This window comes from Schistocerca americana, chromosome 1, assembly GCF_021461395.2.
Source record: "Schistocerca americana isolate TAMUIC-IGC-003095 chromosome 1, iqSchAmer2.1, whole genome shotgun sequence".
NCBI classification, from domain to species: domain Eukaryota; kingdom Metazoa; phylum Arthropoda; class Insecta; order Orthoptera; family Acrididae; genus Schistocerca; species Schistocerca americana.
Window position 1 is genome coordinate 1088164365 of NC_060119.1, and position 16492 is coordinate 1088180856.

Consider the following 16492-nt stretch of genomic DNA (forward strand, 5'->3'; position numbering starts at 1 on the left):
ACCTTTTGAGGAATGTATAAAGAGGCACTGTTTTTGGAGCAGTGACTGCACTCAACACTTGTTACTGTTCTTACAGACCAGGAAGAACTTGATGTGACATTCCATTTGCGCTCTAAAGTCAGAATATACTCACTTTATTTCTCATAGTACGTCAGTTGCAGCTAACTATTAAGAGATCTGCGTATCTGACTGTTGGTTCAGGATTCAAGTTCCAATAGAAATAACTGTGTGTGTACATTCCTACCTGTGTTCATAAGCAACGCAGTTCTAAAAATGGAAGAATTTCGAGTCTTTCTATTGCAAATTGACATGAAGCAGGGTGATTACCAATTCAAGGTGCTTAATGTTGTGTCGTCCTAAGAACGAGGCACCATGCCAAAGCTGGTATCTCACGATGGAACCTCAAGTAAGGACAGTCGCTGCTTGACGCAGCAACGACATAGAGAAGTCGGCGCTGACGCATCAAATGGCTCTGAACACTATGGGACTCAACATCTTTGGTCATCAGTCCCCTAGAATTAGAACTACTTAAACCTAACTAATCTAAGGACATCACATACATCCATGCCCGAGGCAGGATTCGAACCTGCGACCGTAGCAGCAGCGCGGTTCCAGACTGAAGCGCCTAGAACCGCTCGGCCACTCCGGCCAGCGCTGATGCATCATCGGGAGGTTCCGTAGGCCGTCGCACCTGGAACAGTACATACGGTAGAGCGCATTGCCACTCTACTTCAGTCTGAAATCATTGTTTACGACAACAGCATCTTCTTACTTCAGGTCCAGCAGCCCGAGTTGTATAAGGAGTCAGAACAGAATCGAAGTTTATAGTCAGCTATACTTTGAGATGAGACTATCATTCTATACTGTATCAAGTGATGAGTTATACAACCCAGCGACAGTAACAGATACATAGACATTCCCATGGAGATGGATTACATCCAAGTTAAGTTTTTCATATCGTTCAAGTTTTAATAAAATGATCTAACATTTTCTTTGTTGTAGTATCCACTCGACTTTCTCCACAAGTAACTCTAGGCCTGCTGAAACCCAAAACAAAGACATCTCGAATGTCTGAAGTATTTCCTCGTCCGGCGCCACACGTAAACTGCCCGAGAGTCTTAAAACCGTCTCGAATCCACGTGAAATTAGAGCATTCGATGCAAAGTACAGGGCAACGCAGGCAGCTAGCCGGGATGCTGAAGATGACCCGTATGATCTTAAAACTACTGAAGTATCTGCACTGGAAACGATGTTCTCGCTACACTAATCCACAACATCTTATGTGAACATAATGATGGCTCTAAGCAAGAAGACTACCTTCGCTTATTCTATGCTTTGCTCCGATTGTGTCTTTTAGAAATAATCACTGGATGAATTTACAGTCCATGAGAAGCAGGTGGTACATAGAATTGAGGACAGTGAAGTAAATGGAGGTCTGCTCCGTCTTCCTAAACGCACTTCAAGGAATCCGCTGCTTGCACCCTGCAGAGCAATCACTTCATTGTACCCATGTCACCCTCATTCGTTTGCAGTAACTAGCGAAGTGTATGATATTCTGCTTGGCACTAGGGCATGTGAGATTTCATGGCGATGCAACCATGGCTGTATCAGCTAACGAGACCACCGTGCAAAGTGTCGTACTATCCTCTTACGTGCGGTGACACCGTTGTTTAGACAGGGCTGCATCTCATTAGAAGAAGGCGTAGCTGGGAGTGGACAAGAAAAAAATGGCTCTGAGCACTATGGGACTTAACTTCTAAGGTCATCAGTCCCCTAGAACTTAGAACTACTTAAACCTAACTAACCTAAGGACATCACACAACACCCAGTCATCACGAGGCAGAGAAAATCCCTATTGTAGAGGTCTTAGCAGTTAAATGCCACTTTTTCTTTACTTTTCATTTTAGCCCTTTGTCTCGTTTGTTTTATATTCCCTGTTATTTATTGCCGGCCGGTGTGGTCGAGCTGTTCTATGCCCTTCAGTCTGGAACCGCGCGACCGCTACGGTCGCAGGTTAGAATCCTGCCTCGGGCATGGATGTGTGTGATGTCCTTAGGTTAGTTGGGTTTAAGTAGTTCTAAGTTGTAGGGAACTGATGACCTCAAATGTTAAGTCCCATAGTGCTCAGACCCATTTGAACCATTTTTGTTATTTATTGGAACTTGTTATAACATTGAGAACTGTGATATTTGCCCTTAGTCGGGAGAAAAACTAACGTGTTGTAAGATGGCCGTTCGAGAAGCATGTACCATCCATCACTGACTGTCGGGGAATTCTCCCCGCAAGCTTTAATGTAAATTTTGTAAGGTTACTAAAAAATTATGGTCAACTGGTCGGCAGTTTCAAAAGACTGCGTAGTCTTAATTAGAAGCAAGAGCTGGCAGGTATCAAACAGAACACAAAGACGGCTGACAATGCAGTCCTTCCTGCCCTTCACCACACACTTTTTAGCGCCTTGCTGAATACAGATGTAGATATCTCCGAGCTAACAAGAAATTTTGCAACTGCAATCAATTAAGAATTAGAAATCACCTCACTGCCACCCACTTACTGTAGAAAAGTCAAGAGAAAGACGATTAAGGGTCAAATTTTGAATCTTCTGTACGAACGTGTTACATCGCCGATGGCGGTATATATTGCGTAACACAAATTTCGTATATACGTGACTGTTGAGTCTAAAGTCAGTTAAAGTCACTTATGGTAGACAGAACTGGCGTGTATGTCAGAATCTGCATGTATTACCCTATAGGATTGCTTCATTTCATATCAGCAAACTTCCTAAGCCTCCCAGAGCAACAGAGGGACTTGGATAGTGACTCTTCGTCTCGCAAGAGGGATTCTAAATGATGCAGGCCAGTTTCGCAGATGTCAATTTATAGTAGAATTAGATAACAGATTGTATGTTTTTACTTTTCGAAAAGTCAACTACTCCTGTACAGAAACCATTATTGACGAGGTACTGGAAGGTGTAGTTAGTGATAAGCGGGTTGATGCCGTGTTCTGCGAATTCTGGAGAGTTACTAAATCATTTTTTATTTTTTCCCTTACCCTTGCCGATAGTGGATGTGATGTCAATGATTGCAGTATACGTGAATAGGAATGTTTTGTTATCGTTATATACTTTTACGACTCGGTGTTACAGTTCAAAGGCACGGTACATACAACAAGTTACTACTAAATTTACTCGCTTCTATGTCTGTTTGATTATAATAAGTCTGTAACAGTTTCAGATTCAGTTACAATTCTTAGGCTAGTGAGAAATTCTGTAGTGAAGGAAAATCTCCCAAGGAGATTCTTAGCTAGCCCTAGAAGTAGTTCCCAGTTTTCCATCTTGGGAAAATAAATCGGAAATACGAGTTAATGGAACATAGTTGAACCACAGTTCTGCTGCTGACAATGTTCTGTTAATCTGTAGTGTAGAATACCTTCAAAACGGTAGGAAAAACTTAAGGAACAAATTTAGATGTGCACCAGAGAATCAAACTACTATAAGAGTAAAGTAATATATAACTATATTTAGAAAAAATGCGGATTAACAAAGAAGTTACAGAAGCAGTTTATGAAGACAACGGACGGGTGGACAAATACAGAAATAAACATAAAAGTAAAAGTGTCTTGGAGTTCTTTTTGTAAACTAAAGAGAGTTCTGAATGCCATGATTCCAACGTATCTGAAATGGGAAGTTTGCAATCACTGTGTGTTGGCAGATAAATGGGAAGCACTGTATGGCTTATGTTCTACAGGATTAATTTATTGAGTTAACCGCTTTTCGGTTTACTAGGTCATAATCAGGCTTTAACTGAATATTGTCATCAAACGTTACAACGTTTGTAAACGACATTGGAAAAGCTGTTACACATCTAACTTTAGGCACAAAAACACAGTAAATACATCACAATAAATACATCTTGACAGTGCAGTGATGATGCAATTTAAAATGTAAAAAGTTGAACGATAACTAACTGGAAGTTCTGGAAATCAACAAATATCTAGCCCACAGTCCTGATTTAATCTTAAATGACCAAACACAGCTTCATACTTCCCTTGTTCTAAACTTCACATAACCCTCTGTATTCCATTATTTGCTGCTCTGTTCCTTCATATTACTTGATTTTCCTGTATTTATTGGTGTCCTTTATTTTATTGAAAATGCCTATGTGCTCCACATATTCTGTAATTACAATTGTTAAATCTTTCTTTTCATTGGTTCTTGTATCTTTTTCCATGCTTATCACCTCCTGACGTAGCTTTGTCAGCTACTTATTTTATTTTGTTTTTTTATTTAATGCAAACAGTTATATAGGCACGGTTTTCGAGCATAGTGTTAATGTTTTTCCTGTTTGCTTCCTTTATATTTATCTATCGTTCAACTTGAAAATTGCAGTATCACCACAGCGTCAAAGATGACATTTAATGTGTGTTCCCTCATATTCCACCATTTTTCTGCTCTGTTCATTTATTTTTAACTGTGTTTAGCTCCCTTTACATTTATTTCTTGTTCAGCTTTTTACCTTTTAAATTGCACTACCACCACGCTGTCAAAGATGTCTATATGCTGAACGTCTTTTTCAATATTGTTTACAAACGTTGTAATTTCTTTGGCTAAGATAGTCAGTTAATCTGAAGATGTTCTTGTAAGTTGAAAACCGGTTAAAATAAATTAATCCTTTAGCGTATAAGCAGTTCAACGCTTTTTTTTGTTTAGTATAATGTTGTCCTACCAATAACCGACGGAATAATCAGTTAACACATATTGACAGATTTGACTAGTCGCATTTAAAAGCTGAGGGGTGTTCATGAACAGCGGAGTGTTGTATAATGGAAAATACTAGGAGAATCAGGGAATAAACTACAGTGGATGACATAATAAAAACTGCAATGGCAGTGAAATGGATGGTCGGGGGATGAAGGCAGGAGAATGGCCAATAGATGGACTGAGGAAGCTGTTTAATACAGGGAGAGTGGAGAGAGTGACACAATAACCTAATGAAAGATTGGAAAATGAATTAGAAAAGATTTAGAAGCAGCGTGGTTGCACATGGCTAAAGGCCGTAATGCGAGAGGTAATCATGAAGTTCTGTCACTTCGAGAAAATAAAGTTACGAAACGAATTTTGTTTGTTTGTTTTTAGATGCCTGTTTGAAGTCCTGGCACAGACTTTAAATCCCGCGCCAAACTACTGTTGCATGCCGATAGAGTAGCGAAAACAGTATGTCGTAATCCATTAATGAATTGGGATATCAGCAGGTAATACATTTACTGCATTTCAAGGTGATTACGCTGCAACAACCACACTAAGTTGATGGACGTGAGCGGCAACAGCTCACCAACACATGACCCCAACGGTAGGTGTGCGACCGCTTCCAGCGTGGTCAAACAATTGTGAAAGATGGAGAGTTAAGTGGCTGGCCATCTCTGTGCAGAAGCGGGAATCGCGAGAGAAGTGGAGAACCTGGTGCTCCGAGACCCGTGTATAACATGAAAGGGAGAAGGTAGTGGAAAAGGTGAAAACCAGTTAAGAATAAAGCCGATGGGTTCGATGACTGTTCGCACCGATCCAAAAAGCCCGCTGCATCGAGACAGAAGCGGAATTATTGCTGCTGTGTCAGGCCAAACGAGATGACTTCTTCAGCCGGCTATTCACCATGGGCGAGTGCTGAGTTTTGTCACTATAGCCTCTAGACAAAGAAGCAAAGTAGGCAGCGAAAACACGTGAATTATTCATCGCCAAAAATGACTAAGACCCGGCCGTTATCGAGCAAAGTGATGCTGAGTGATCTGGAACTATCATATTGTGGTGCAAACAAATTATGCTGGTAAGGGGCATATCGACAAAGGAGCGTACTACCGACAACTCCTAACGAGATTAATGGAGACTGTGAAGACTCTAACGTCGCTTCATTCACCTATCCTAATACTTTTTGGGTGTGACAGAATTATCCGACTTGTCTTCTACTCTTAAGTACCTAAATGCGAACACAGTGAAGAAGGAATAGATGAACTAATTGTACTTAACTTGATGAAAACCAAGTCTTTGAAGATAATCTCCAGGTTGTTTCTTCTTGTGCAAGCTTGGGAAAATATGTTCTGGTAGCATGTGCACGCTTGACGTTCGCTTTAAATAAGTAGTCTTCCCCATGATTTCGTGTTTGACCAGATAGTTTAATTTCAGATTTCGATACATTTAGACAGTTGGTAATAATCTACACATATATTACTGATGATTTAATTGTTCTCAACACACATCTGCTTCCTAACATATCTGAAATCAAGTGAAGCGTCTGTTTCGATAAGTCAAAGACCTTATAAAACCTACAGTTTCAAACTGGAGTTATTATTCCCGTTTTTGTTTACACATTTTTGAGACAGTTGATAACGTTTTAAAAATTAGTAACGTTCGGAACATATAAGTTGTGAATAATGCTCACAGTCGGTATTGATATTTATTTATGAGAATGTGAATTTCTTTGTTGTGATTTCAATGGTAAGCTTAGTTTGACTAGGGCGTTTTCTCCACTCTGATCGTCAACCAGGTGTTTTGCAGTTTTGTTTTTCTGCGAATGATTTACACATGTTTTGTGTTCAGTATCAGGATTAACAAATAGTAAAAGGAATTTTGGTGTGAACAGTTTCGTGGATTAACTATGCCTCTGAACTCAAAATTACGACACAATTTCCATATTTAAAATTTAAGTATTTTCCGTTTGGGACAGAGCTGACGAAAGCTAGGAAGAGTTTCAGTGACTCTGGCTCCTAAACTTTGGGATGTGATATAAAGTTCCAAAACGTAATTAAACTAATGATTTAACATAATTGCGCAATTCTTAGCTTTGGTATTTTGGTTTTTTATTGAATTTATCATGGCCTTTTCCACGTTGTTAACGCCCAGAGGTTTGTTTACAGGTAATCCGTATCATGTCTGTTACAAAATTTATTCTTTCTAGATAGTTATATATTTGCAAGTTTCGTTGTAAGCCTACACTGACGATAATTTTCGATAACCGAAAAAATCTTATTTAACTGGTACTGTATTTCTTGAATATTGACATTATGGAGTGGAGCGCACACAAACGTTACCTACCGAAATAGTGTATGAAAAAATTAAGTGGTAAGATCTATATACATTCAAGATCGTAAAGATGGAATAGAGAGCTCTAATGAATATATCGATTCCGTATCCATAATGTTACAAGACGAAGCATGGCGGAAAACTGTCCAAGGGGTAGTTTTTGCTCGACGACGGCACTCCACCACGTTCTGCACGGGTCACGTTCACACATCTGCTTCTTCTGTGTATCAAATTTTGATTCATCTTCCGTCCTCCTACTGCGCATGAAAAAACCATTGCGTGGCAGCCATATTCTAATTGACGCCGAGTGATTTTCGAGGTGAAACGTTTCCTGACCAGCCAAAATGCAGAATTCTACAATTACGGATCAAAACCTGTAGGGCACTTCCATTGACCTAGAAATATGAAACGTGGTATGAAAATAAGTTTCACAGTACAAGTAAGCGATCTCCGTCCAGTTGGGAACAGCGGGTCGTATTAAAGGGTGAGTGTATGCAGAACACGATCATCAAGTTTAATGATTGCTGTCTGATTTTTTACAGCTGATAATTAAAACATTATGACTACTCTTCGCAAATGCAGAAGTTCGAGGGAGACCTTTATCGGTCACGCCAGTTCTGTGTTATGGTCTTACCCGTTCCATTTATCTGATAGTCTTCTTCATTGCGTTTAGCCGGAAAGTTAATGTCCTCTGTGTAAATAACATTGCTGTCTCTTACCGTACCGATCTTTTCCTTCTTGAAAATTTAGTGGCTAATTGTTTCATCTACAAAATTAGTTAAATAATGCTAGTGATATTTGAAATATCTTCTTAATCACTTAACTGATTTTCCCCTGTATTTTTCTCACCCTTAGTTTCGACTGTCTTTTCACTTTTCCGCCTCTTCTACAACTGTATTATTACTTCTTCCACTTCCAGATAAGAAAGGAGTGCGAAGAGCACAGAAATTTAAATTCCCGGAAGCTGTAGACTGAGGCACTTGTCAAAAACATGTATCTAGCAGAGAGGAAGCAGAGATGGAGGCAATACAAACCTCGAACACTTACTAATATAGAGGGATTTCACGTATCGTATCGGGGCCATTACTGTTCCTGATATGTATCGACGACTTTCTCAACCACGGTAGTCATGGCGTAAATTTCTCTGTGATGATAATAACAACTTTAGAGTCTCTGGAAAAGAAGAGAACTCCTTGCAGAAAATGTGAAAGAAAAGACGCCCTTAAGGAAGTCTACAGTTGGGCAATAGCTGAATAAGTAGCACTGAACGTAAATAAAACAAATGACATAAATGTAATTTTAGATTAGAAGGGGGAAACTGACATTTTATATGTAGACGGAGCGTAACAATTACAAAATTTCTGGGTTGAAAACTGATTGTCAGTAGAAGCTGCGAGAATTCATAAAGATTTTATACCGTTACGATCCTGACATCAACACACAACTACCAGGGCATTTGGCATTCAAATGTACACCCAGTTCATAGGTATGAAATATTTTTCGGATGAACAAATACACAAAATATGTGTACACTTTTTCAACTACAGAAAAATTTCACTAAGAATAATAGCAAAAATTGTATAATAACTTGTCGTAAAGATATGTTCAAAACAATGGGCATTTTAGCTACACCGTGTGAGCAATTTGACTAGTCATTTATGCAGATACAAAAACCTAGATATTTACGGGAGAAACACGTTGTTCATAACCATGGAACAAGGTCTAGACTAAACTTCTATTAACCATGAAAGAGAGAAATAAAATTATACAACAAATTACTACGGTGATGAAACAGTTATGTACAACGTATTTAGAAGGCAGTTGAAAATACATGTTAATTCATGCATGCCACACAGCGAAACATTTCTTAGGTAACACGCAGTAGAGGCTTGATAAACACTTCACAACACACTTTCTGACGCCGGTGTTAATTTTTGTGCAAACGCTTACACCGAAGCTCTTCAATGGATAGTAGTAAAATATTATCCTCCGACTCAATCTATCAGGCCAGCAAATGGGAAGTTTCGCTTGAATAGCCTTTTTTAATAGATTTCCCGTCTGTTCAGGAGGATGGAGGCTCTAGTGGCCCTCTGGTCATTTTGATTAAAATTTTCTCTGTTTTCCCTAAATTGACTTCTGGTATATGATGGGATGCTTTCTACTACCGACCTCTACCTGCCCATTCCTTGTGAAACTAGACCAGTACATTTGTAAATCCCTGCATGCATGCTGAAACCGAACTCGTGACAAAATCTGAGAGTTGCTCAGAAATCAGTGATAATTTCTGAGTACGTTGGTACAAGACGCACATGTCTCCTAAGTCTTGAAACAGAGTAATAATACAGGGTGTCCATAAATTATCTTGGTAACTTAAAAACTGAATATCTTTACAACTACAGTAGATGTTAAACAAATGATTTTCAACATGTGGTAAGATAACTCATAAAGTTTTGTTTCCTCATTCATAGTCATCAGTATGTGCACCCTCAGTGGCACGGATAATGTCCAGTCGTACTTCTATTTGTCTCCACGTACGATTCAAGATTATCACAGCGACATGTTCAAATGCACTACGAATCCAGACTTTGATTTGGTACACCAGATCCTCTACAAAACTCCACAGGAAGACGTCTACTGGTGGTGAGGGCAGAGTATAGCGGCGGCCATCGAAGTGGACCATCTCGTCCAACGCAACTTTAAGGACATCTTTCATCTAGAAATTGATGGACATCTTGCATCAATACTGCGTCACCTGGAAGGTAAAAAAACTTATGAATTATCTTACCGCATATTGAAAACCATTTTTTAACTATCTGGTATAGTTTTAAAGTTTTGTAAATCCTAAGTTGTAAAGATAATTTACAAGCACCTTGCATAGTTATGTATTATTCGGAGACCTCAGTTACCTTTTATGCTAGTTTGTTACCCACCAACTTATGTTTCTGCGCCACAAAAGAGAAACTTCACAAAAGTGAAAAAGTCTGTAATATTCAATCAACAGAATTCCATCCCTCTGTGTTTCACAGTTAATGCACAAATAACTTTGTCAGGAAAGCAATCACAGAAGAGTACCAAGCTTGAGAACAAAGAGTAAAGCTTAGAATGATAAAAACAACAACAGGAGCGACGAGATGATTTATTAATCATGACTAGTTTCGTGACATTGTAGTCACATCATCGGGTAAGAAACTGTTGGCCTAAATAAGATAGAAAAATCGTGAATAGAACTGCCTTAAACAGGAACTACCGAATTAATACAATGTTGCTTAGCGAGTGAGATACGCGGACCTTTCGATACTTAAGGCCCTTAAAATCTCCTTAAGGACGAATAATAGAAATCCCCTATCTTTCTGCGCAAAACTGGTGTCATACAGTAAGCAACCGTCATGAAAAAAATAGCTAGTGGAACTAGAGAAAGACATAACCGTAGAAAAAATTGTTTATTATGTCCGTTCTTATTCAACAGTTTTTGATTCCGGAGTAACGTTATTCTCCAGTTCCACTGGATATTTCATTCAATACAGTTTAGTGTTTTACGACTTCAGTTTGGTACAGGAAGGTAAGGGATTTATATTATTCACCCTTACGGACGTTTTAAGGACATTCTGTATTGAATCAACATTGTGTTAATTCGGTAGTTCCTGTTTTAAGATAGATCTAACCACTGTTTTGTACTTTCTTTCGGTCAACAGTTTGTTACCTGAACATGTGACTATAGCGTCATGAAACAAGTCGTGATTAATAAACCATTTTGATGCTGCTGTTACGGTTTTTATAATTTGAAATGTATCATCACAGCTGTGGTCGCCCTTCATACCAAGTGATCTGTAAAGGGTAAAGCGTTCATTAGAGCTGACAACAGCAAGTAAGTACCATGGGAGACTGAATTATCTTTGTTGCCAAGAGACGCAGCGCATACCGTCGACTTTTGCAATCTTGTGGAGATGTTTTCAGTACAACATCGACACAAAGACAAATGGGGGGAAAGAAGTACAATTATTCAGTAACGCGCCACCGAGGGCCACGTGTCCCTTGTATCAAGCTATTCAGAAAATATCACTGAACAACTTCCGAAATTTTTTCATTGTAGTTCAAATGGCTCGGAGCACTATGGGACTTAACTTCTGAGGTCACCAGTCCCATAGAACTTAGAACTACTTAAACCTAACTAACCTAAGGACATCACACACATCCATGCTCGAGGCAGGATTCGAACCTGCGACCGTAGCGGTCGCGCGGTTCCAGAGTATAGCGCCTAGAACCGCTCGGCCACCCCGGCCGGCCATTGTAGTTCAGAATCGCCGTGTATATGACTTGTGATTTTTATTCTTAAAATGGGATATCACGATTGTCTAATATCTTTGTAAAAGCAATCCACGTATGAGTAAAACTGCTGCTATTGTTACTATAATTCAATGTGGACTGCCAAACAAGCACAGTCACGATACAGGAGCTTGTGTACTTATAACTTAGTCAGTTTTGTTTTTGCTTTAAACTGATTGGTGCTGTAAAGCTTTCCGTCGTCTCTTATGTGCAAATACACAACTACTATAGTCTACAAATGTTGTCTTCAGAAGCAAATAGAAGAATATGCCGATGAGTGTACAAGCCAGCAGGTAGCGTTGTTTACTACCACCTTGCACTGATAACGCTTGTGAGAAATTAACATTGAAGTATTTTGTTGCTTGCATACTCTCATGATACGGTATGACGACATTTAATGAGTGTCCACGAGGAACGGGAAAACGTTCGGTGGCGCCACCCCCACCTGTCTCCATCCAAGTAATGATTGTGCAGGAGAGCGCACCGACTTTCCTCGTAAGGTCGCCGACTTCCTCATGAGCTCCCAATATAAGGACCAGCAGCGTCCGTTTCGGCCACCGAATCCACAACCCACAGCCCACAGCCCACAGCCATGTGGTCCATCTTAGTCGTGTTGGCCACCGCCGTCGCTGTGCAAGGTAAGCTGCCTCTGCTCCCTTCCAGATGGTCACTGTGTCCTCTCATTCTGCTTTCCTGTAGCGGCTGAAGCAAATGCGTGTCTGTCATGGAAATTTTAGGTCTCTGCGACCTGAATAACGTGCTAATGCACTAGAAGGTGTTAAGTTTCGTGTCTTTATAACGTAGTTGTCAGTACCTGCTGGCTGTAAAAGAATAATAACACATCCTTCAGTAGAGTTATACACTTCAACGTCGTTATTCAGTTTTTAATATGTGCTAATGCATCAGAGTGAAATCGAAACTGGGGGAGGGTCTGCTGCAAGAAAGTACAATCATAAACTAGAGAAAGGAAATGACAGACTATGTGGGTGTCCATTACTTCATTACTAGTTTCAAAGACAGCAGTATCCGCAAATGCACTTGCTTTATTTACTGGCTTACAATCTATTGTAGCAAAATTGTAGGATCTATTTCTCATCTGTTTAGATCGTGTATACGCCATTGAAATAAGGTGCAACAAAGACGACAATCACACCATTATTCTCGGAATAGGGGGACAACTGGAGCACATTGAAATACCAAATTTAAGTTTTTCTAATACTCGTTCTTGGATTTCACTTTTCGATATTCATATTAAATATGTATATTCTTTTAATTCCCACGAATTGCTGAGTAATACAGAGATTACGAAACTATAAAATCACGACGTACTCAAACTGAGTAGTACGTTGTTTAAAAGATTCGATAAAATTGCTATCATATTATTAGGGGAGAATATTTTCTTTGATTTTAAATATTTATACTGTACGCTATACGGTTTTCCATCTGAGGTCGAGATGAAAACTAAATTCAGTCTGAATAAAATATTTCATGCCAGTTTCCAGCCATAGTGCGTAAACAGTGTTGTACTTAATAATGTGCAATTTTCATGTCGTCAGGATTATTGCAGCCGAGTTCTCTGTATAAAAATTCTTTGCTCCCTATCTGTAATGACAACGTTGTGCACATCAAAATACCTCCTCATATTTCCAAATGTAACTCCTTACCGGTGCACAGGCTACCAAATTTTACTTTGCAACCAGTGATCTGTATTCATCTACTTCTACATACATGTTCCGCAAGCCACCGTACCTATGTTACGTGGGACGGAGTATCCGGTACCACTACTAGCCATTTCCTTTTCTGTTCCACTCGCAAATAGTGCGAGGGAAACGACTGTCTATATGCCTCCGTACCAGGACTAATCTCTCTAATCTTATTCTTCAGCGTCCTTACGCGAGATGTACGCTGGGGCAGTAGAATCGTTCTGCAGTCAGCCTCAAATGCAGGCTCTCTCAATTTTCTCAACAGTGTTCCCCGATACGAACGTCGTCTTTCCTCCAGTTATTCCCATTTTAGTTCCCAACGCAGCTTCGTAATACTTGCATGTTGTTCGAACCTATCAGAACTAAGTCTTGCAGCCTGCCTCTTAATTATTCTGATGTCTGTCTTTAATCTCACCTGGTGCAGATCCGAAATACTCCAACGGTACTCATCAATATGCTATATGCGGTCTCCTTTACAGATAACCTACACCTCCCACCGAAGTCGACCATTCACCTTCCCTACTACAGTCCTTACATCCTCATTCCATTTCATATTTCTTTTCAACGTTACTCCTAGATATTGACAGTGTCAAGCAACACACCACCAGTACTGCATACCAATATTACAGGTTTGTTTTTCCTACTCATCTACATTACCTTGCATTTTTCTACATTTAGAGTTAGCTGTCATTCATCACACCAACTAGAAATTTTGTCTAAGTCATCTTATATCATCATACAGTCAGTCAACGACGACATCTTCCCATAAATCACAGCATCATCAGCAGACATGTGCAGATTTCTGCTCACCCTGTCCACCAGATTATTTATGTACTTGTGTATATGCTCACCTACGTGTACGTGGTTTTTATTTAGGTGGTCACCGCTCGCTTAACAAGTGGTTGTAAAGCTTTTACGCTCTTCTTCTAAAATACTCTTCTGGGAGATTTGCTAAAATGGAACCACGTAAGCCTAAGCTTCTTCTCTGAGGGTAAGGTACAGTTATTTATAGCCTCCCGCGTAGCTGATATTTGTTTCACGATTTTCTTTACACCCAATATTGGCGCTGGAGATTTTCTGTCACTTACCAATATGGTTGTTTGTCCTATATATTATAAGGGAAAACGAAGTCTCTGTATTTCTAACACAGCCGCATCCAACATCTTTATTAACAGAGAGTAATAATAGATTGTACGGAACTGTATGCTAAATTCCTTGGTCTCAAGGATGATTAATTTTTCCTGAGATGGGTAGCAGTCGCCGTTTTAACGGACAAAAGAGAAGTTTCCTGAAGGAGAATTAGTGACTCCGGTTTTGAGAGGTCGATGTGATGGCCAAGTGAACGGTATATTGACTCGTTCTCTTGCACACTACTGTCCTATAATTCCTTAAGCTGGGGAAAACACACCACACAGTTGGAGAATTTGCCCTACAAAGACATTAGAGTCACAGAGTTTAGCCACACAGTTCGATTTCTCTCTGAAGAGTAGTGTCATAGGACGTGGGCGACACAGCAGTGAGTTCACATCTGAAGGTGGCTTGTGAAAGCTCTAGTGGTTAGATCAGAATAGCACAAGTTGGGTGCTGCAGTAGTAAACTGTAGCTCTGATCTGGGCAGTAGTCTTATTTTGCCACAAATGATCTACAAAACCAAATGAAGAAATGCAGCACAGAGTCAATTTTTTGGACTGTTTCCTAATGATAGATTTGGGTTTTCGGTTATCTTTAGTTGTGTTAAAGCGGTTACACATTTATTGTTGTTATAAAGAGTGCAATTTCCAGAAGTTATTAACAAAATGTGTACTCTGTAGAGCAAATGATTAAAATTGCAGGAAGGAACTTTTGGCTCCACACAACTGAACAGCATTAATAAGGTATTAAAATAATGTTCAAATGTGTGTGAAATCTTATGGGACTTAACTGCTAAGGTCATCAGTTCCTAAGCTTACACACTACTTATCCTAAAGTATCCTAAGGACATACACACACTCCCATGCCCGAGGGAGTAATCGAACCTCAGCCGGGACCATCCGCACAGTCCATGACTGCAGCGCCTTAGACCACTCGGCTAATCCCGTGCGGCAGGTATTAAAAGAGGGGTCGCCAAAGCAGCTGCTATTTCTCACATGCAAGTTTAAGCTGGATGTGTGTGAAAGCCCAATAAGACTGAGGGAAAAGATACATAGTTACAACATTCCTAGTGACTGTGGTTCGACAATTGGATGAATCTTTTACAACGTTTCGTAAACACGATTTTTGTGGGTACAGTGATTGATGGGATGATAAAAACAAACAAAATGTGTAAGCTTTACATCTGTGTTTACAGGATTCGGCATCAACCGAGGACTAGACACGAGCCTGGCTCAAGCTCAAGCTCAGGCGCAGGCAGTGGGGTTGGGACTCGGCAGTGGGCTGCTGGGTGGAGGAGCAGGGCTGAGTGCTGCTCAGGCACAGGCGCAGGCACAGGCTGCCGGGCTGGGCGGCGGCCACCACGGCATCTGGAAGCGCCACGCCCTCTACGGTTTGGGGCTGACTGACTCCCTCGCCCAGGCTCAGGCCCAGGCACAGGCCGCCGGGCTGGGAGGTGGATACTACGGTGGAGGTGGAGCGGCCCTGAGCCAGGCACAAGCGCAGGCGCAGGCTGCCGGGCTGGGCAGTGGTTACCACGGCATCTGGAAGCGCCACGCCCTCTACGGCTTGGGGCTGACTGACTCTCTGGCCCAGGCACAGGCCCAGGCACAGGCTGCCGCACTGCACGGTGGTGGTGCAGCCCTCAGCCAGGCACAAGCACAGGCCCAGGCTGCCGGGCTGGGCGGTGGCTACCACGGCATCTGGAAACGACGAGCCGAATACGGCTCGGAGCTGACCGACTCCCTCGCCCAAGCACAGTCACAGGCACAGGCCGTTGGACTGGGCAGTGATGGGGATGGTGTTGCCCTGAGCCAGTCACAGTCGCAAGCACAGGCCGTCGGGCTGGGCAGCGACGGGGACGACAGCGAGGGTGGCGCTGCCCTCAGCCAGGCACAGGCACAGGCCCAGGCTGCTGCTGTCGGGCTTGAATTCTAGTGGCTTTCCTTACTGTTGCTTCACTGAACACTAATGGAGGGCAAAGTAACAAAATAAACAAGTACATGCTGCTATATATGTCTTCCTTATTTTACTGCCTACTATACGTCATAGCACCTGGAACTCCTCCTTCAATATATCCTGTTGGTTCAGATATATCCTGCAATATTTTTCTTATATAGATCTTTTCACTGAACAGTAGTGCTGGTATAATAATATAATAAGAACGAACCAACACTCTGTTATGGACAAATTTATTAATTGCTGGTAGCAGACAGATGTTTAATGTATTGTCTGGTATGCAGGCTTTCAAATGACAATGTTCTTGAAT

The 16492-nt window shown here is 40.9% G+C and overlaps 1 protein-coding gene across 1 annotated transcript; it reads left to right on the top strand.

Annotated features, from left to right (window-relative positions):
- Positions 1 to 11984: 11984 nt before the first annotated feature.
- On the top strand, positions 11985 to 16161 carry LOC124596538 (glycine-rich cell wall structural protein-like). Its single transcript, XM_047135716.1, has 3 exons — positions 11985 to 12030; positions 15422 to 15831; positions 15877 to 16161. The coding sequence occupies exons 1-3, from the start codon at positions 11985 to 11987 to the stop codon at positions 16159 to 16161; spliced, it is 741 nt and encodes a 246-aa protein (XP_046991672.1).
- Positions 16162 to 16492: the final 331 nt, after the last annotated feature.

Coding starts and splice junctions, on each gene's coding strand:
- LOC124596538 (XM_047135716.1), top strand. CDS start 11,985: ATGTGGTCCATCTTAGTCGTGTTGGCCACCGCCGTCGCTGTGCAAG. Junction 12,031..15,421: donor CACCGCCGTCGCTGTGCAAG/GTAAGCTGCCTC, acceptor CTGTGTTTACAG/GATTCGGCATCAACCGAGGA. Junction 15,832..15,876: donor TGGCCCAGGCACAGGCCCAG/GCACAGGCTGCC, acceptor GCCCTCAGCCAG/GCACAAGCACAGGCCCAGGC.